Below are 20,781 nucleotides of genomic sequence, written 5' to 3'. Positions count from 1 at the left end.
AGAGCTGATCTGGGAATAGACTATGTTCAAATTCCTGCTCCCCCATTCCCTAGCTGAGTAACATTGACTAGTTACTTACACATTTCAGGCCTTAGCTCCCTAACATGTAAAATGGAGAAAATACTACTGTATACTTCATGAATATAGTGTGAGAACAAAATAAAAACAGCTCATATTTAAAAAATGGTATTTTAAAACAACAGTGATTCATACGTTGATGGTTTTCTGTGTACCAGGCAATTTGCAGAAATTATTTTTAATTCTAACAGTAATTATTTAAATTTATATTGTGATCATATTTTGTGTATCTAAAGAAACTTCAATTCAAATAAGTTAAAATATTTGCCTAAGGTCACACAGCTAAATACTGTCACAGCCAATATTCAATCTACATTTCAGATTCAAAACTTAATGCTCTTTCTTCTTTGCTACCAAGGATGAATATCAGTGATATCAGGCACAGTATAAATATTTCTGTTTCTTACTAAAACCTTTTTTACAGAAAAGTTCCTTAAGCATAAAGCTGTTGGTTTCACAAATAATATTAATTTAATTTTCATTTTAAATATACATTCAATTGCTGTTACAAAGATCAAAGTTTTTATTTTATATAATAAGGAGGATCACAGGGTTATTATTTATTCTAAATCTTAAAGATAAAATTTACCTTAACAATATGATTAAAAAAACTGAATAGGGAAAAATCTTAGAAAAATAATACATGTCAAATATGAAAAGATAGATGGTCAATATGTATTAATATAAAGACCATATTCACATGCACAGGTAAAAGAAACCTGTGGGGATGTATAAGCGATGAATATGAATAAATAATAACCCAAGAGGAAAAATACATGATGAACAATTACATGGAAATCTCTCTCTTACATTAATAATAAAAAAATAAAAATGAAAACCATTTTTAGGTGTTATTTAACTCATCAAAATCTAAATGATTCTGAAATAAGCTTTATTATTTAATGGTAATAAATTTTGCTTAAAACTGCCATATTCATATATATGACTGGAATATTTATAAATTTGTGTGATCTTTTTAAAGATCACTGACACGGTAGAGAGCCAGAAGTTCAAAATAGTTTCCTTTCATCTTTTAGTTTCACATATGGTGAATTATCCTAAAGAAACATTTTAAAAGAAGAAAGCTAAATTATGAAAATATTGGCTGGGTGTGGTGGTTCACTCCTGTAATCCCAGCACTTTGGGTGGCTGAGGTGGGTGGATCACCTAAGGTCAGGAATTTAAGACCAGTCTGACCAACATGGTGAAACCCTGTCTCTACTAAAAATACAAAAATGAACTAGGCATGGTGGCAAGCGCATGTAATCCCAGCTACTTGGGAGGCTGAGTCAGGAGAATTATGTGAGCCCAGGAGGTGGAGGGTGCAGTGAGCTGAAATCACACAATTTCACTCCAGCCTGGGTGACAAAATGAGACTCCATCTCAAAAAAAAAAAGCGAAAATATTTATCACATCCTTATTTACATCAGTGAAGCATTGCCCCCTGACAAAAGAAAAAACAAATTTAAAAGAAAAAATTTTATTTTAGAAAAATGGCTGTATAAATAAAAACATATTCATATGTATGTATATATATATATTTGATGAATTATTGTGTAGCAAAGACTTGGAACCAACCCAAATGCCCATCAATGATAGAGTGGATAAAGAAAATGGGGCACATATACACCATGAAATACTATGCAGCCGTAAAGAAGAATGAGCTCATGTCCTGTGCAGGGACATGGATGAAGCTGGAAACCATCATTCTCAGCAAACTAACACAGGAACAGAAAACCAAACACCACATGTTCTCACTCATTAGTGGGAGTTGAGCAAGGAGAACACATGGACACAGGAAGGGGAGCATCACACACCAGGGCCTGTCCGTGGGTGGGTGGCAAGGGGAGGAAAAGCCTTAGGAGAAATACTTGATGTATTTGGGGCTTAAAACCTAGATGACGGGTTGATGGGTGCAGCAAACCACCATGGCACATGTATACCTATGTAACAAACCTGCACATTCTGCACATGTATCGCAGAACTTAGAGTATAATAAAAAAAAAAATCATTTCAAATTTGAAAAATTCATTTGAAATATTAAAATAATGAGATGATTTTAAGGAAAATGCATAATATCATGCATGATATGTGCATGACGACATGAACTATGTTATATGTATACATCTGTCCAAAGACTCAAGTTTCATTTAAAAAATTAAGGGTTTTTTCCTTTATTAGGGTAATGAGATGACAGAAATTTTATCCCAACTTATCTATAATATTATTATAATGTTTTCTAATAAAAACAAAAAAGTAAGGTGTATGGTTCCAAACAAATTAACCTTGAAATTCTTTCATTATGAATTTCCTGTTGTGGTTTCTGTAAACTTTTCACCCACGTGATAAAAAGCTGATATTACAGAAACGTGTTTCACTTCTCATGAAAACATGCTTTTAATAGATTACACAAACTCAAAGGATTTCACAATCCTTTATCAGTACATTGACATTTGGTAGGAAATGTAACTTTATGTGAAGCTCCTTTTTTCCCAACTTTGGAAATGATATTAAAAGGCACACTTGAATGATGGGAGTTGTTCACTGCCTGCTAATGAAGGCTCATGCATGTATGTATGCTAATGTTACTAAAAAATTACAATGATTATAACCAGAGTAAGGAGCTAAAATAATCTGGTAATTTTAATAATAAATGCTTTTGAAGCAAAGTGGGTTCACTGAGGTTAATATTTTTTGTTTCAGTTTGCTAGTTACATGCAGTGCAGAGAGAAGTATTTTATTTTCCAATGTGTAACAGAATTTAAAAAATTCCCACTTTGGTGAACTGCAAACTCTTCTTGAGGCATAACCCAAGACATAAAATCCAGTCATCTTGAAAAATATCTTGCCTTTCATTTATTTATGTAATTTTAAATACTGCATGGTGTATGTAATGAGCACCTTCAGGAAGTCTCTGATCACTGAACCAAAGAGATAAAAACTCTGCGTCATGGATCTGATGTGAGAGGAGACAGACGATAGACAAGACGAATACGGAAAATTTGTTTTGTGTTAGATGGTGATATGTTTTGGGGAGAAAAACAAATCAAGCCAGGAGGGGGAAGAGAAAGCCCCAACTGGTTGTAAGTTGAAATCTGATGTTCCGGAATGTTCTCCTTCCTTCCTCTTCCCCTCCTTCCTTTCTCTCTTTCTTTCTCTTTCTTACTTTTCCTTTTTCTTTCTCTCTCTTTCTCTCTTTCTCTCCTTCTCTCTTTCCCTTTTTTTTTTTTTTTTTTTTTTTTTCTGAGATAGGGTTTCATTCTTGTTGTCCTGGCTGGAATGCAGTGGCCTGATCTCAGCTCACTGCAACCTCTGACTCCTGGGTTCAAGTAAGTCTCCTGCCTCAGCCTCCTGAGTTCCTGGGATTACAGGCACCCACCACCATGCTCAGCTAATTTTTTGTATTTTTAGTAGAGATGGGTTTTCATCATGCTGTCCAGACTGGTCTCAAACTCCTGACCTCAGGTGATCCATCCACCTGGACCTCCCATGGTGTAGGGATTTCAAGTGATCTGCTTTGTTGAGACAGAGACTTTAGTGAGAGCCTGAGTGAGACGAGAAGGCATTCAGGGGCTTTGAGCATGGGAGTGACTCAGTCTGCCTTACTTTTTAAGAGGATTCTTCTGGAAGCTGTGTGGAGAATTAATTCAAGAATGTAAGAGTGAAAGTCAGGGAGCAATTAAAATCCTCAAGGTGAGGCCACAATCAATAGCTCATGCCCGTAATCCCAACACTTTGGGAGGCTGAGCTGGGAAGATTGCTTGAGGCTAAAGAGTTTGAGATCAGCCTGGTCAACATAGCAAGACCCCATCTCTAGAAAAAAATAAGTAACTGGGCATGGTGGCATGCACCAGTAGTCCCAGCTACTCAGGAGGCTGAGTTGGGAGGATTGCTTGCACCCAGCAGGTCAAGGCTGCAGTGATGTGATCACACGGCTACACTCCAGCCTGGGCAAGAGAGCAAGACCTTGTCTCAAAAAAAAGAATGTCAGGGTAAAAAAAGATGATGGGGCTTGGACAGGGTGGTAGCAAGGAAGTGACAAGAAGCACTCAGTTTCCGCATAGGGTTTGAGAACAAAGCAACGGGATCGGATGAGGGATTGGATGTGGTGGACGAGAAAAGGCAAGGAGCAAGGAAGACCCCTAGTTTTGGACCATATTCTAATCAGAGGTGTTGTTAGGAAGTGGCATATATGGGCCTGGAGTTGAGAGGTGAGGTGTGGGCAAGAGATAAAGACTTAAGAGTCATCAGCCTTCTAGATTATATTTAGAGCAATGAGGCTAGTGAGATCACCAAGGGAGTGGATATAGAAGGAGAGAAAAGAGAACAGAAACTGGGCCCTGGCTTACTCTGCTGTTGAGAGGTTGGGGAGATGAGGAGGAATACCCAGAAATAAGCAAAACTTCCCCGGATGTACTATTTCAGTGCATTCATCAGTATTTCTCTTCTCAACAGAAAACCATGAGCATGAGCAGATTTCAGTCATGCAATCAGGGACTTTCATTTTTATACGTTTACTACTGCCTATCTTGCAAGGATTTTTGTTTGTTTGTTTGTTTTTTGCTTCTACCACACAAGAAAAACAACTTAAATTCTATGTGACAGGTTACAGATTTCTTGCATGCCACAATCTTCTTTGTTCTTTTCCATGACCCTGACTGTTTCTTGTTTTTCACTGCATTGTCAAAAAAAGTTCTTCGTTGTCTTTCATACTGAGTCTTCCTCTACTCACCCACTGAATATGTTTTTTCAAGTTTATGTCTCGTGTTTTTTTCCTGAAAAAAGGGATTTTCTACTCTTTAATTTTTTCCTCCTATTCTTTGTTAAAGTGCTATGTTTTAGATCCTATTAATTTGTCCTCTTTCTTAATGCCCTTGGATTTTCTTCTTAATTGCCTGCATCATTGCTGCTACCAAAGGTGCTGGGCTGGGGTAGATAAAAATAAGTTGAAGTCCAAAATTGGAATAGAGTGTAAGGAATGGAAATCAGGAGTTTTTGTGCAATCAAATATGGGTCTTATAGGTGAGAGTGGTCTAGAAACGAAGCTTTGGCTTCTGATTTGAGTGACTGTGCTTTGCTGGCATATGCCTAACTGTATCATGTATTCTCCACTACACAGTAAGGAGATGATCATAGTAAGTGGTTATGATAATAAATAGATGATGTAAATGGATGATATGCCATCAGTGAAAAATCTGGAAAAAGGAGAGTTAGGCTGCTGTAGAAAATGCACCTTTGTAGCTAGTTGTATTATGTAAAACAAAAGCCAATTCCGAGATTGAGATCTGGGTTGGCTATATCGGCTCCATCAGCACACAGGCAGTAGTTCAAGTCATGGAAGTAGGTGACATTCTCAGAGAGACTGTGCAGAATAAGACAAAACAAAGTAAATCAGAAAATGCCACAAATCCTGTGACTGCATTGTCTATGATGAACATGATCTTGTTTTTTTGGATAATATAGATAACAATATTTCTCACAATTCATGATAAACCAGTCTCTTTTGAGCGTTGCCCCAGAAAGCAAACAGGACTTCCCATGGTGCACAAATGTAGCCATAGGGAATACTGATCATTCCTCATTCCACTGAGTATGCTTTAGTGTTCACCTCCCTTCTGGCCCACTACACCTGTCAGGGGCATTTTATAGACCAATTATTGTCAGTTATGCTGAACCTCATAGATATTTACTAGAGGGTTTTCTTCTTCAGAGTTTAAATAAATCTTCTCAAGGTAACCACAGTTTAAAATAGAGTAATCCTGGGCGCAGTGGCTCACGCCTGTAATTCTAGCACTTTGGGAGGCAGAGGTGGGTGGATCACCTGAGGACAGGAGTTCGAGACCAGCCTAGCCAACAAGGTGAAACCTCATCTCTACTAAAAATACAAAAACTAACAAGGCATGGTGGTGTGTGCCTGTAATCCCAGCTACTCAGGAGGCTGAGGCAGGAGAATCGCTTGAATCCGGGAGGCGGAGGTTGCAGTGAGCAACCAAGATTTGGTTCAGGTCCAAGGATGCTATCAAAAGAGTAAGAATATAGAATAGGAAAAAACCCATCTAGATTATAGGCAAAATTATTTGCCAAGAATTCTGTGCCAAAAGAAGCATACATTTTTCATCTCACTATTATCCAAACATCTAATTTAAAAACAAAAATAAAAACCAAAACTAATATATGACTATCATTTGACAAAAAAAAAATCAGATCATTCATTCAACAAATATATATTCAGTATATTCCATGTTCCAGGTTGCTTTCAGCTCTAGCAACATAATGTGGACAAAAAGAGACATGGTCCCTACCCTTTCAGAATTCATGGTGTACAGATATTTATCAGATTAGAAAGGTTTCACCTTTTTCCATAAACATTCTTATCTGGTAAATAGAATAATCTGAGATGGCTCTTTTGCATTTCAGTAAAAATGGAGCCAGAATATCTCAAATGTGAGGATAAAAGCCATAATCAAACATATGGAGAAGGGGCCAGTAGGTAGCCTGAAAGGAAACCATTTCTAGTTATAGACGTGTACTATGTAATAATATTTCAGTCAACACAGGACCATATGTACAATGGTGGTCTCATAGATTATAATGGAGTTGAAAAGTTCTATCACCTATTGACATTGTGGCTGTCATAAGGTTGTAGCACACTGCATTAGTCACATATTTGTGGTGATGCTGGTGTAAACAAGCCTACTGCTCTGTCAGTCATTTAAAAGTATAGCATATACAATTATGTAAGTATGTGATACTTGGTAATAAATGTTAGTGGTTTACATATTTCCCGTACTGTACTTTTTAATCATTATTTTAGTGTGTACTCCTCCTACTTATATAAAAAGATTCAACTGTAAAACAGCCTCAGGCAGGTCCTTTAGGAGGTATTCTGGAAGAAGGCGTTGTTATCATAGGAGATGACAGCTCCATACCTGTTACTGCTTCTGAAGACCTTTCAGTGGGAGAAGATATGGAGGGAAAGACAGTGACATTGATGAGCCTGACCCTGTGTAGACCTAAGCTGATGTGTGTGTTTGTGTCATAGTTTTCAACAAAAAAAGTTGAAGAAGGAGACATTTTTTAAAAAGTTAAAAAAGGTTATAGGATAAAGCTGTTTAGAAAGAAATTATTTTTGTACAGCTATACAATTTATGGTTTAAGCTAAGTGTTATTACAACAGAGTCGAAATGGTTTTTAAAAGAAGTTTATAAAGTAAAAAAGGCACTGTAAACTAGGACTTATTGAAGAAAGAAATTTTTTTATACATTTAGTGTAGCTTAAGTGTACAATGTTGATATAGTCTACAATATCTTGCATTCACTCACCACTCACTCATTCACTCACTCACCCAGAGCAACTCCCAATTCTGTGAGCTTCATTTATCCTAATTGCCCTGTACAGATGTACAACTTTTTATCTTTTATACCCTATTTTTACTGCATTTCTCTATGTTTAGATAGGTTAGTGCCGAGTCTGTCCTGCAGACTGGCTGAGCAATGGATGAAAGGAGTACTTAGTCACGGGTATTTTTTGTGAGAGCAGCTAGGGGACTGCTGGAGAGAACAGACCCAATAAGCTGGCCCCACATGTATTTACTCAGTGCTGGTATAATGTCAAAGGCTTGGAGCCAACACAGTCTGTGGGTAATTGACATTGTCATCCTCCTTTGCAGGGAGCAGTCTTGTGGGGGAATGATCACAGGTCCGTCTTTGGATGACATGAATAAACATACCTAGATAGATTTCTTTACATTCCGTTGTTACCTACTCCTTGCCTTTAGCCTTAAAGTAAGAGAATTAGCTGCCTTCAGCTTTATTCTTGTCTGAAGCTTTATAGAGCCTTCTGACCTTTCACAAGGGCTGCTTCTTTCCTTATAACTTCTCGCATCACCCAGACCGAACTACTACATGATAGGAACACAGATACTTACCATTGTGTTCCAATTGCCTACAGGATTCAGTACAGTATAACATGCTATATAGATTTTTAGCCAGGAGCAATAGGCTAGACCACACAGCCTGGGTGTGTAGTAGGCTAGACCATCTAGGTTTATGTAAGTGCACTCTGATGTTTACACAGCAATGAAATTGCCTAACAATGCATCTCTCTGAACATATCTTTGTCGTTAAATGACACATATCTATACATACCAGGTATACATGAACACAATTTTTGTGAATCCATCTTTTACAAACCGAGTTCGAAGTTAAAAAGTATTTTTACAAAGTTCCAATTGCCTTAAACTACAGGGTTTATTCTTCACTTTTTTTAAATTATACTTTAAGTTCTGGGATACATGTGCAGAATGTGTATGTTTGTTAGCTAGGTATACACATGCCATGGTGGTTTGATGCACCAATCAACCCGCCATCTATATTAGGTATTTCTCCTAATGCTATCCCTCTCCTTGCCTCCCACCTGCTGACAGGCCCCAGTGTCTGATGTTCCCCTTCCTGTGTCCATGTGTTCTCATTGTTCAACTCCCACTTATGAGTGAGAACATGCAGTGTTTGTTTTTTGGTTCCTATGTTTGCTGCAAATGATGGTTTGCAGCTTCATCCATGTCCCTGCAAAGGACATGAACTCATCCTGTTTTATGGCTGCATAGTATTTCATGGTGTATATGTGCCCCATTTTCTTTATCCAGTCTATCACTGATGAGCATTTGGATTTGTTCGAAGAATGGCAATCATTAAAAAGTCAAGAAACAACAGATGCTGAAAAGGATGTGGAGAAATAGGAAAAGTTTTACCTTGTTGGTGGGGGTGTAAATTAGTTCAACCATTGTGGAAGACAGTGTGGCAATTCATCAAGGATTTAGAACCAGAAATACCGTTTGACCCAGCAATCCCATTACTGGGTATATGTCCAAAGGATTATAAATCATTCAACTATAGTTTTAAAGTGAATTCTGCTAAGTTTTATTGTCATTTCAGGGTTTTTTTGTTTTTTGGTTTTTTTTTTTTTTGAGATGGAGTCTCCTTCTGTCACCCAGGCTGGAGTACAGTGGCAGGATCTTGGCTCACTGTGACTTCCACCTCCCATGTTCAAGCAATTCTCCTGCTTCAGCTTCCCAAGTAGCTGGGATTACAGGCACCTGCTGCCATGCCTGGCCAATTTTTTATATTTTAGTATAGTTGGGGTTTCACTGTGTTGCCCTGGCTGGTCTCTGACTCTGGAGTTCAGGCAGTCCGCTTGCCTTGGCCTCCTAGAGTGCTAGGATTACAGGTGTAAGACACTGTGCCCGGCCAGATTTTTTTTGTTAATATTTTGGTTTTTTGTTGATTTGGTTTGCTTGGTGAGTAAAACTACTATTTAAATCTAATAGAGTAAATTTAATAGTAGGAAATAGAGAAGAATGTGAATCTAAATAATCTGACTTCTTACAATAGTTCATTTTCCCAGATAATTGTTTAGTTATTTTACTTTGCCTCTACCTGAGAAAAGAGAAGATTTGGGTTCTATGCCTACTTCCCTTCATTCCCTTTCTCCACAGTGGTCAAATCCATTAAAGGACACAGTCCTTTGTCAGAACAACGTAGGATTCATGAAAACTAACTCTCAGAGAGGAGGAATATGCAAAGGTTGTTACTGCAAACTGCCACATAAAGAATCTCCTTAGTGATAGGTTCAAAATATATTGACAGGAGTTGAGTCATATCCTTACATGTCACTGCCTCTCCCCACAGTGGGAGGAATATTTGCATCTGAATGATTGGCCCTCATTTCCTGGGCTGGATTTGAGTTTGCTGTCCTGAAGCTGTGCTAAATGCATTACTCAGCATTCAAGAAAACAAGAAATGATCAGAAGATGTTGGCTTTGTGCTAAATTTATCAGTCAGATGAACTGAACTGTGTCCAACCTAAGAAGGCATATAATTTCTTTTTATGAAAAAGGTTCTTAAAATGTGGTCCTCAGACCAACTACATCACCTCTTGAGAATTTGTCGGAATTGCAAGTTCTCAAGACACCCACCCCAAATATCAGAAACTCTGGGGGGTGAGGCTCATCAGTCTCTTTTTATGAAACCTTTCCAATAGATTTGACCACTGAGAAGGAAGAGGATGGAGGAAGGTAGGCATAGGGCCCATATCCTCTTTTCTCAGGTGGAGGCAAATAAAATAATTTTCTGGAAAAATGGACTTTTGTAAGAAGCCAAATCTGATTATTCAGATTCAGACCCGTCTTTTTTCCTTTCTTTTGCTTTATTAAATTACTGATAAAATCATTCTACAAGTTATTTTCTGTCACTTGTTAAAAAAGTTTTCAACTAAGAAAGAAGAGCTACCTCTTTCCCCACACTCAAAAAACACACATCTACAAATAGAGATACACATTTGTGTATAGAAATATACATGAGAGGGATCCACGTAAATCTGTCTTTTCACATGGAAGTTAAAACTTATGATTAAGTTTAATACGTTGTTGTATATGACAGATATACACATTTAATTATGGGGGGTTTTTTGCTAAAATTAAATTTTTTTATTATAGATTGTGTCACAGAATAAAGATTCAATTTCAAACTGAAATTTCAATTTGAAACATTATGCAAAGAGCCCTGGCCACTTCATGTGGAATTAATATATTTTTCCATTTGTTTCATAGAAGTATGGAGCAGTTGGATGGCTTTCGTGATCAACAGGAGGACACTGATAGCTGCTCCGAGTCTGTGAAATTTGATGCTCGCTCAATGACAGCTTTGCTTCCTCCCTGTAAGTAGAAGGCGATGGGCTGCTCATGGAGGTTGTTCTTAGAGTTATTGACAATCTATAAAATTATAGCCTTCATACTTACCTTAAATGTAGATGGATGTTAAAATAAGACGTATTTGACAAATAGGGGTATTCTTGAGGTGGAATAAAAATAAGCTTATATTAAAGTAAGGCATAATTATCATATGAAATTAAATTAATCTACATTACCAGTTGAGCCCTCTGACTTCCTAGCTACAATATTAGGTCCTGGAGATAAATATGATCCGAGCAAAATATGACCCGTGAACTAATATTTGAAAATCATTGGTGGTAGGTGCCTATTTTAGTTTTCTAGAGTTGTTGTAGTAAATAGTCACAAATTAGGAGACTTAAAACAACAGAAATGTATTCTCTCACAGTTCTGAGATCGAGACTCTAAAATGCAGGTGTCGGGAAGGCCACGTGCCCTTTTGAAGGCTCTAGGGAAGAATCTTCCATGCCTCCTCCTAGTTCTAGTGGCTCCTGGCAATCCTTAGTGTTCCTTCCCTTTGTACCTCACCACTCTCATCGCTCCCTCTTCCTTTATATGTTTTTTCTTCTCTGTGTAGCTGTTTGTTCTTTTCTTATAAAGACATCAGTAATTAGATTGGGGTTCACCCTATTCCAATATAACTTCATCTTAACTTGATTATACCTCCAAAGACCCTATTTCCAAATAAACTCACTTTCACAGGTACCTACAGTTAAAACCGCAACATATCTTTTAAGGGCACACCATTCAATCTATATACCAGTGGTGAAACACATTTGCAAGATTTCAACAGCTCAAAAGTAGCAATACTCAGCTGTATCTGAACAGGAGCATTTAAGTTGTCGTGACAGAATTACTTATAATTGTAGTAAACCTCTAAGTATAAATACATATCGATAAGGGGATGGGTGGAGGCAGAAAAGACAGAGAACACATTTCAGTTTGAAGAAGCAGCATATACAAAGTTAAAGGATCACATAGGAGCTGTTACACAGCAAACCTGAAATACAGATTGCAACTCCAGGGCACAGTGGATCTTGTGCTCTGTGCAAAGGGTGGATGGGAGGATGTAGTACAAGTGGGACACATACAAAAACAGATAATAGTGAGGGCTGTTACAGACAGAAATGATGAGAGTTTGAGGAAGGAGAAGAGAGACACTGGGAGCAGAGAAAAAGCAACCAATATTTTTGAGAGCTATTTAAAGGTAGAATTCACATTTGCGATTATAAATTAGAGATGAAGAAGGTGACTGCTACTTTTCAGGCTTAGTCAACCTGGCAGGTGGACTATATCTCAACTTGCTTCTATTATGGGTTCTTTTCCTTTTTTTCCTTAAATCTTTTCTTTCCTTTCCTTTCTCTCTTTTTCTTTTTTTTTTAAATTTTTTTACTTTTGAGACAGGCTCTTACTTTGTCACTTAGGCTGGAGTGCAGTGGTGCAGTCATAGCCCATTACAGCCTTGACCTCCTGGTCTCAAGCAGTTTTCTCGCCTCAGCCTCCTGAGTAGCTTGGGTTACAGGCACATGCCATCATGCTTGGCTGATTTTTGTATTTTTCGTAGAGACAGGGTTTCTCCATGTTGCTCAGGCTGGTCTCAAACACCTGGCTGAAGCCATTCTCCCCACTCAGCCTCCCAAAGTGCTGGGATTAGAGGTGAGAGCCACCCCAGCCAGATCTTTTCTTTGCTTTTAAGAAATTTTCTCTCTTTTCCTTTCAATCCCATATAGAACATTATTGAATGATGTCTAAACTTTGTTTTTAATTTAATAATTTGCAACCTGAAAGCAAAATTTACTTTTTCTTAATTGATCGATAAAAGCAATGACCATAGAAAAGAAATTTTTAATGACCATTGTATTCACCTAATCAGAGAAAGGTCTTCGTCATCTACTGTTTCCCTCAATATTGATTTGTCTCTACTACAGTTACAATTATTATTCCATTATACAAATCACAGTGCTGTATAAATGCATATGAATAAAAGGTTACTATTATTAAAATATGTTCTGAAACATAGAGAGGGTGGGCATCATTGATCCATTCTAAAGTTAAGTCAAAATGTGTATCACTTACTTTATTTAATTCTTCTTAAATATTGTTTACATTATATTGAAATCATAAGAGGTATCCAAATACAAAACTATTAAGAAAATTATTTTAATATCATAGTCGTTGAAAATAAATATTTGCCCTGATTTTAAGATATTAAAAAATTATATAGTTACTTTAGAAAATTTTATTGTCACCCAGAATATATTCCCATGCGAACAATGAGTAAATGAATAAAATTTATGTTTGCATATGTAAGTATTGATATTAAAATTTCTTAACTAATTCCAAAAAATCAGACAAGCACAACTTGTAGATCACGGTAACTTCGTTGTGGATGTTTAGTTAGTGGATAAGTCAATCAAGCGTCTATAATGATAGATACCTGGACTGGCATTTCCTGTGACTGTCCCTTTGCTTTCTATTGGATAAATGTGGACCAATTTTTCCTCTTTTTTATTTCAGTAGGCTTGGTAGTAACAGTATAATTGGAGATTAAAAGTATTTTAATTATGGAACAAGATAACATTTTCTAACCATAGGCTGGGTTTTGTGTTTTATTAGATCCTAAAAACAGCGCTTCCCTTCAAGAGAAACTGAAGTCCTTCAAAGCTGCACTGATTGCCCTTTACCTCCTTGTGTTTGCAGTTCTCATTCCTCTCATTGGAATAGTGGCAGGTAATGTAATCCAGAGTTTTTAAAATTAACAACTCATCCCGTGAGTTACTCTTTGCCAAAGCAAAAAAAGGAGCATTCGGTCTTTTGTATATGGTACATTTATAAAGAAAATACTGTGTTACAAAGTGTCCTACAAATTTATTAAATTAAAAAACAGATTCTGCAAAGTTAAGTAGAAAAAGTTTTAAAATTAGTAAAAAGGAAACAGAAAAAGTAAGTGCAAGATAAAAATATAGATTTGTAAAAGTAAAATGAAAAGGATTAAACTCTTTCAAAAATATATTATCCTCTAGAGTCCACTCCTTCTAATGTGGGTGACAAATTTCAAAAGTATTCACTTTGCCAATGTAAAGAAATTACATGATCATTTATATTAATAATGGCTATAATATTAAAAACAAGCCTGTTGTCCAGGAGAAGCTCTTAAATTTTTAGTACTGAGAGCAGACAAAATATTTCTGTTAGTCTTCAAAGAGAGGAGACCTTGTAGAATAGTGACCTACAGTTTAGCAAAATCCAGTTTATATGACCACACTTTTCATAGGGATGTTACTTAAAATATCTCTAAAAATAAACTGATAGCATCCTCTCTAAGAAAAAATAATAGAACATGTTACTTGGGTTCAAAATGATGTTCTTGAGGTATGTATATTTTTGGAGAGTCTGACTTGAACCGGGGATAGATTTGACTGTTTCTATGAGGGTGAATAGCTTGTATACACCTTAAGCACATATGTAAATTTCATTCCTCTAGGAGAATTTTGGATGGATTTGATGTATTTTGATTAGTATTTGAATTTATGTGCCTTGTAGCTCTCCTCTTCTCTATGTGACTGATAAAATGTCTGCCCATATTCTCTAACAAGAGATAGCCTGGGAATAAGATACATTTTTATGTGCATACTAAGCAGCTTAACAACAACAACAAAACATGTTCCTAGATGCCAGGCCAAACTTCCTCTGCTACAGAGCAGTCTAAGAAAGTATTCCAAGACACAGTGAAAATTCCACTAAGAAAGAAATAATAAAAACAATAATACACCCTTAAATTTACCCTCCATACAGATGCTATAATTATTCTCATCATCCAAATAAGAAAATTGAGACAGCTCAGTGTTGGAGCTAGAGTTCCCATCCCAGACTTCTGAACCCTATCCTCTGGTCTATTGTCTTCCTGTTTAATTAAGTTTTTATAAAACAACATGGTTGACCAATAAAAAACAAAACAAAAAACAAAGTCACCACAGGAAAATATTTTCCACAGGTAACAATTAAGTTCTTTTTGCCCATTAAAAATAAACTAAAACAAAAATCCAACCATAACAACCAAACCAACTAACCAAACTACTGTTGTCTGAGTAAAAGGAGCTGACATGTTTGGCATTAAACAATTATCTAGTAAATCAAGGTTATCTGTATGTTTGTTTATGTCTATGCTTATCTATAACTTGAAATGCATAACTAAAGGATGCTTCATTGTTGGGATTGTTAGCCATAAGCCAATTAGAATTTGGGTAGATTTCATCAATTTTATACAAACCACTGCCTGCAGAACCAACACCAGGGACTACTGCTTCTCATAGGCTCATGGAGAGTACAAACAGGAGTCGGAAAAGAATTCAAGGTTCTAACCAAGTTCAAAGTCTCTGAGTTATTAGAAAATACTACCAGTCCACACAGTTGTTCTGAAGTTGACAATGGTTGATCTAAAGTAGTTTGTTTACTAAAACTACAATAGGTATATACTAAAATTGAGGAGACACTAAAAATGTTCCAATTGTATAAGTTCACATCAGTATCAGGTTTACCAAAATTTGGAAAAGATCTTACTGTGCTTATCATGTATTAACAATAAACAATTGACAATCCACTTACAACTTTAGTTTGTAGATCAGTATATTTTCAAAAAGAAACTAAAAGGCAATATGTAACTCTACTTGGCATAAAAATTACAAATGTAGACAAAATATATCCCTAAAATGATAGAAGTTTGGCAAATATGAATTGATGGGTAAAATAGAATGTTGTACATAAAACTCTAAATATATATTGAGAGCTATTTTCTTAATTATTAGGTTTATTCCATTTACTACCTTTTCTTAAAGAAGCTGCTGAAACACTGTCAGAGTGTAACCACATAATATTGTGTCAGAACAATAAGATAAAATCTAAAATTTATATATATACATATATGTATATATATAACAATTATATATATATATACGTGTATATATGTATAATTGTTATTGAAATAGTAAAAATTCTTTAGCTGAAAACAATATACATTGGGGGTGGAAAAAGATAATTCCAACATGAAAGAGTAGGTATGATCTTTAGAATCAAATATAACCCTGTCCTTAGGTTTTTATAAAAGTCTGTCTCCTTTCATATGTGGAATAGAAAAGTCACAAAATGCCATCTCTCCAATAAAAATAAGTGAACTTTTGAAGATATAAACCCTGGCATTCTTTACCTAGATATATGATAAAAAGTTAACATTCTGAAGGAAATTAGTTTTCACTCAGGATTGGATGAAACAGGCAATTTGTGTTTTTAGATCTATAAACAAAATGTAGTATTTACTGTCAACTCATGTTTAACCCGTTGTCAAAATCAAAAATAGTTGGTCACATGACTTTAGTCAAATTGGGTCTTCCCTTTCCATATTTTTTGTGAAAAATATTTGCTTTACTGATACAAAATAAAACTTATTTCCAGTGAAAGTAAAATTATATGGTTGAGCAAGCAAAGCAATGTGCGTAGTAAAATAAAGCACAGAGATGGCTGTCCTCATGGGAACATCCAACTCCAGAAAAAGTTTTTTATCACAATGCTAATTCCCCATAGTTAATCAGTATTGGGCATATAGGTACTTGAATCACACATATTGAATCCAAATATTAATAATAGCAAAAACCTGAAACTTATCAAATGCTTATTATGTGCCAGTAAGTGGTCTAAGTATTTTACATAGAGTTCATTTAATTATCTGGACACTGACTATTAGTATCCCATTTATACAGATGGTGAAATAGAAGCAATGACAGATTAAATAATTTGTTCAATGCCATAGTTGATAAAGGGCAGCACCTGAATTGCTAACCCAGGCAGTTCTATTCTAGAATACAAATTCTTAACTGCTACTTCAAAGGAAATAATAATCAAAAAAGGACAATGTTAGAGGATTTTTTTATTATTATTATTATACTTTGAGTTCTGGGGTACATCTGCAGATCTTGCAGGATTGTTACATAGGTATACAGATGCCATGGTGGTTTGCTGCCTCCATCCCCCCGTCACCTACATCAGGTATTTCTTCTAATATTATCCCTCCCCAATCTCCCCAACCCCCAAAGGACCCCAGTGTGTGATGTTCCCCTCCCTGTGTTCATGTGTTCTCATTGTTCAGTACCCATTTATGAGTGAGAACATGTGGTGTTTTGTTTTCTGTTCTTGTGTCAGTTTGCTGAGAATGATGGTTTCCAGATTCATCCATTTCCCTGCAAAGGACATGAACTCATCGTTTTTTAAGGCTGCGTAATATTCCATGGTGTATATGGGGCACATTATCTTTATCCAGTCTACTATCAATGGGTATTTGGGTTGGCTCCAAGTCTTTGCTATAGTAAACATTGCCACAGTGAATGTACGTGCATGTGTCTTTTTAATAGAATGATTTATAATGCTTTGGGTATGTACCCAGTAATGGGATTGCTGGTTAAATGGTATTTCCATTTCTAGATGTTAGAAGAAAACTTTGAAGTAATTTTGTTAAAATTGTTTATTTGGACTTCTAATTGTTGTCAAATTTCATTCCCAACTGTTCTTTTATTCCCAGAGTTACTCAAACAATGCTTTACACATAATAAGTATGTAATAAATAAATTATAGAATTAATGAATGCATGGATGAGGCTGTCAACCCCATACTTGCTCCCCACAGTGAATTTAATAAATGTGATGAGATGCAGTTAAAAAATATACTTGTATGTCCAAGTTATTGATAAATTAAGAAATATAGAATAATATACTCACACAATCTCTATTATAGATCACATGAAAATATTGTCACACATATTTTATTATATCAAATTAGCTAATATTAAATTAATACAACCAGGAAAACTATGGTATCATGCATTTTTTGAAATTAGAATTTAATTACGTATTTAATTAGAATTGTAGTTTAATTACATATTTAACATTCCTAATGTAATGATAGCTACAGTAGTAACCCTCATCAAACAACCTCTTTAAGTAAAGATAAAAAATACATAGGACTCTATAACTGAGATAACATCTCTCACATATAAGGCTCTTTAGAAGAATAGATATGCCTATTTCTTTTGTGCTCAACACCACTGTTGAGGTCATTGTTACTTTTACAAATTGAGAAAACCAAAGCTAGGAGAGGGATGGGTAACTTGCTCAGAGTAACCTAGTTGGTAATGGAGGAGTGGAGGAAGTTTCTAGAATCAGGGAGCTAGATCCTATGTAAACACCAAGTTCTCATTTATGGAACAGAATCCTTGAGTTAGGGTAGAACTAAATGTTTTTCATGTGTTGTTTAATCCTCAAAAATCTAAAAAACTGGTACTGTCACCTTATCACTTTTACTAAGAAAATTGATAGACTCAGGTGGAGCTGCATATATTTTTGAGGCATATGAAATTATTCTTTTTAGTGTTCCATAATTGTCAAATGTGGAAAATCTTTTACATCCAATCTAATATGAATATGACTAATATAAATTTGATAAAAGGTATAAATAGATACATAGAGTTACAGAAAAATAAAAAATCTTAACCATCACTGAATGATAAGATTGTGTTTAACATTTTCCTCATTGTCCATAATTATGCCTTATTTTTGTATAAAAAGTTAATGTTTATGCCTTTTATTTTTTTTGAAACTATAAAACATATTGCTCTAAATTATTTCAGAATGATAATTAGCTTGTTTAGAGAACATATGCCCATTTGGGGATATCTGTCAGCAGCTCTGTACGTTCCTAAAATACTATTTTGAAATATAATTTTTTTCTTTGGGAAATAGTTAATCACAAGGTTGTTCATCCAAACCTTGACTATATTACTGAAAACAGAGGCAAACTAAATGCAGTTGTTTTTTAAATAAATCTGGCAGATCTATACATAGAATACAATAGAATTTTTAAAATTATTTTTGTAGAACAATATTAAACATTAGTAATATGAAAAAGTACTTATGACAGAACATTAAATTAAAAAGTGGTTTCCAGATTGTATACAAATGTTATATTGTAAGATAATAATATGATAATAGAAGCAGAGCCAGGGTTGAGACACATACACCAAAATGTTATAGTTTAAGCTAGGACAGTGAGATTCATGGTAAGTTATTTTTCCTTTTCTAAATTTTCTGCTGTAAATATATATTTTACAATAGTTAAAAAGGAGTCCTATAAAAATAGTACCTTTGTAAAGAGAAAAAATGTATTTGCCCAATTTCCTGCTCCACCGACTGTGAATCAGGTCTGTGTTAACCGAAAGTGACATTTCTCTGGCAGCTTAAGTGAAAGAATGAAGAAGATAAACCAACAATTTATCCATGCTGTGCATGACATCACGATTTTACCACATATTGCTTTTGTGGTCATCGTGATCATCAGCAGCATCATTAACATATTCAACATGCTTACTTTAGAAACTGTATTAAGCATGTCTGTTTTATTCTAACCACAGTTGCATAGATACATTGCCTTTCATAATCTATAGAATTTGTTTGAATTGGAAAAGCCAAAATCGATAGCCAAGAAGATTCAGATAAGCAGCAATTCAGAAAGCATGATATAATTCTGTAATCAATCTTAATGTAAAATAGGAAAGGGAGAATGTATGCTTCTCAGCAATATACTTATTGTAGTTCACATGTTGTAGATTTAAAACGAATACTCGAATGTTGGAATGTAATGGAATAGAATAAAATGAACAGAATGGAACAATATGGGATGAGGTAGTGTATGCATTTAAGTATCAGGCCATGACTGGTTTATTTTTACTTAAATATACAGCTCAACTCCTAAAGTGGGAAACGAAGAATTGCTCAGTTGGTTCGACTAATGTAAATGATGTAACACAAAATCTTATGGGAAAAGGAAATGACAGTGAAGAGGAAATGAGATTTCAAGAACTCTTTATGGAACACATGAGCAACATGGAGAGGAGAATCCAACATATTTCAGATGCAGAAGCCAACCTCGTAGAATCAGAGCATTTCCAAAATTTCAGCCTGATAATTGATCAAAGATTTAATGACGTTCTTCTCCAGCTACGTACCTTGTTTTCCTCAGTCCAGGGACATGAGAACGCAGTAGATGAAATCTCCAAGTCCTTAATAAGTTTGAATACCACATTGCTTGATTTGCAGTTCAACATGGAAAAGCTGAATGGCAGAATGCAAGAGAGTACCTTTAAGCAACAAGAGGTAAGAGTTTTTGCACTACAAGTTCATATGCTGGAATTGAATCCATCCAGATCTTTTCTCCTTAGGCAGTAAGAAAAGTGAAAGTTGCAAACCCTATTTTATCATCCTGTTTACCCTGATTTCTTTGGTGAACTTATCAAAAGATTTTGAATGAGTGTTAAAGGATTTGAAATGGATTTCCTTTTCCAAACTCTTAGAAAAAGGGGGAGTTTTTTTCCCATTGAATGTAGACTCCCTTTATATATTCTATAAATACTGTTAAAATGTCTTATTAGACTGCCTAAACCAATCATAATTTTTAGATTATCTTAGCAGATCTTGAGAAGTGAACACCCCATATTTGTGAATTCTGCAACAGACCCAGTATTTCTTCATCATCAAAGGAATGGAAACCTTTTATTTTATATGAATGTCCTAAAAAAATCTAAATTTTAAATAATTTATTTTGCCACTCCCAACAGGTATATATATGATGTTATGTGTATAAATAACTGGAAATAATTAAATTTTGAATGTGCACATATCATCATGGAGTCATAGGATAATAATGTATATTCATTATCATCATAAGATCAAATACACATTAAGTTTTCTATTTCTATGCAAGGTATGGTATTAATTAAACAGCAAGAAGCCCGCGAAAAAAGCACCATCACAATCAGTCTGTAGAATCATCTGATATCCCTTTCATTATTGCACCACCACTCTAAACCAATTGTTGGCAGAGTTTCATTGTAAAAGGCCAGATGGAAACATTTTAGGCTTTCAGGATCATATGGTCTC

The 20,781-nt window shown here is 35.3% G+C and overlaps 1 protein-coding gene across 2 annotated transcripts in view; it reads left to right on the top strand.

Annotated features, from left to right (window-relative positions):
* MSR1 (macrophage scavenger receptor 1) overlaps positions 1-20,781 on the top strand; it is a 96,368-nt gene that overhangs the window by 5,545 nt on the left and 70,042 nt on the right. For both annotated transcript variants that reach the window (XM_021665132.2, XM_021665134.2), the window contains exons 4-6: positions 10,685-10,791; positions 13,421-13,534; positions 19,586-19,998. In XM_021665132.2, the coding sequence (XP_021520807.1) occupies positions 10,689-10,791; positions 13,421-13,534; positions 19,586-19,998 (630 nt within the window). In that variant the 5' untranslated portion in view covers positions 10,685-10,688. The remainder of the gene's footprint in view (positions 1-10,684; positions 10,792-13,420; positions 13,535-19,585; positions 19,999-20,781) is intronic.

Source organism: Aotus nancymaae, unplaced genomic scaffold (genome assembly GCF_030222135.1).
Source record: "Aotus nancymaae isolate 86718 unplaced genomic scaffold, 86718_ANA_hifiasm-v0.15.2.pri h1tg000079l, whole genome shotgun sequence".
Lineage (NCBI taxonomy): Eukaryota > Metazoa > Chordata > Mammalia > Primates > Aotidae > Aotus > Aotus nancymaae.
This window is presented reverse-complemented; position numbering and strand designations above follow the sequence as displayed.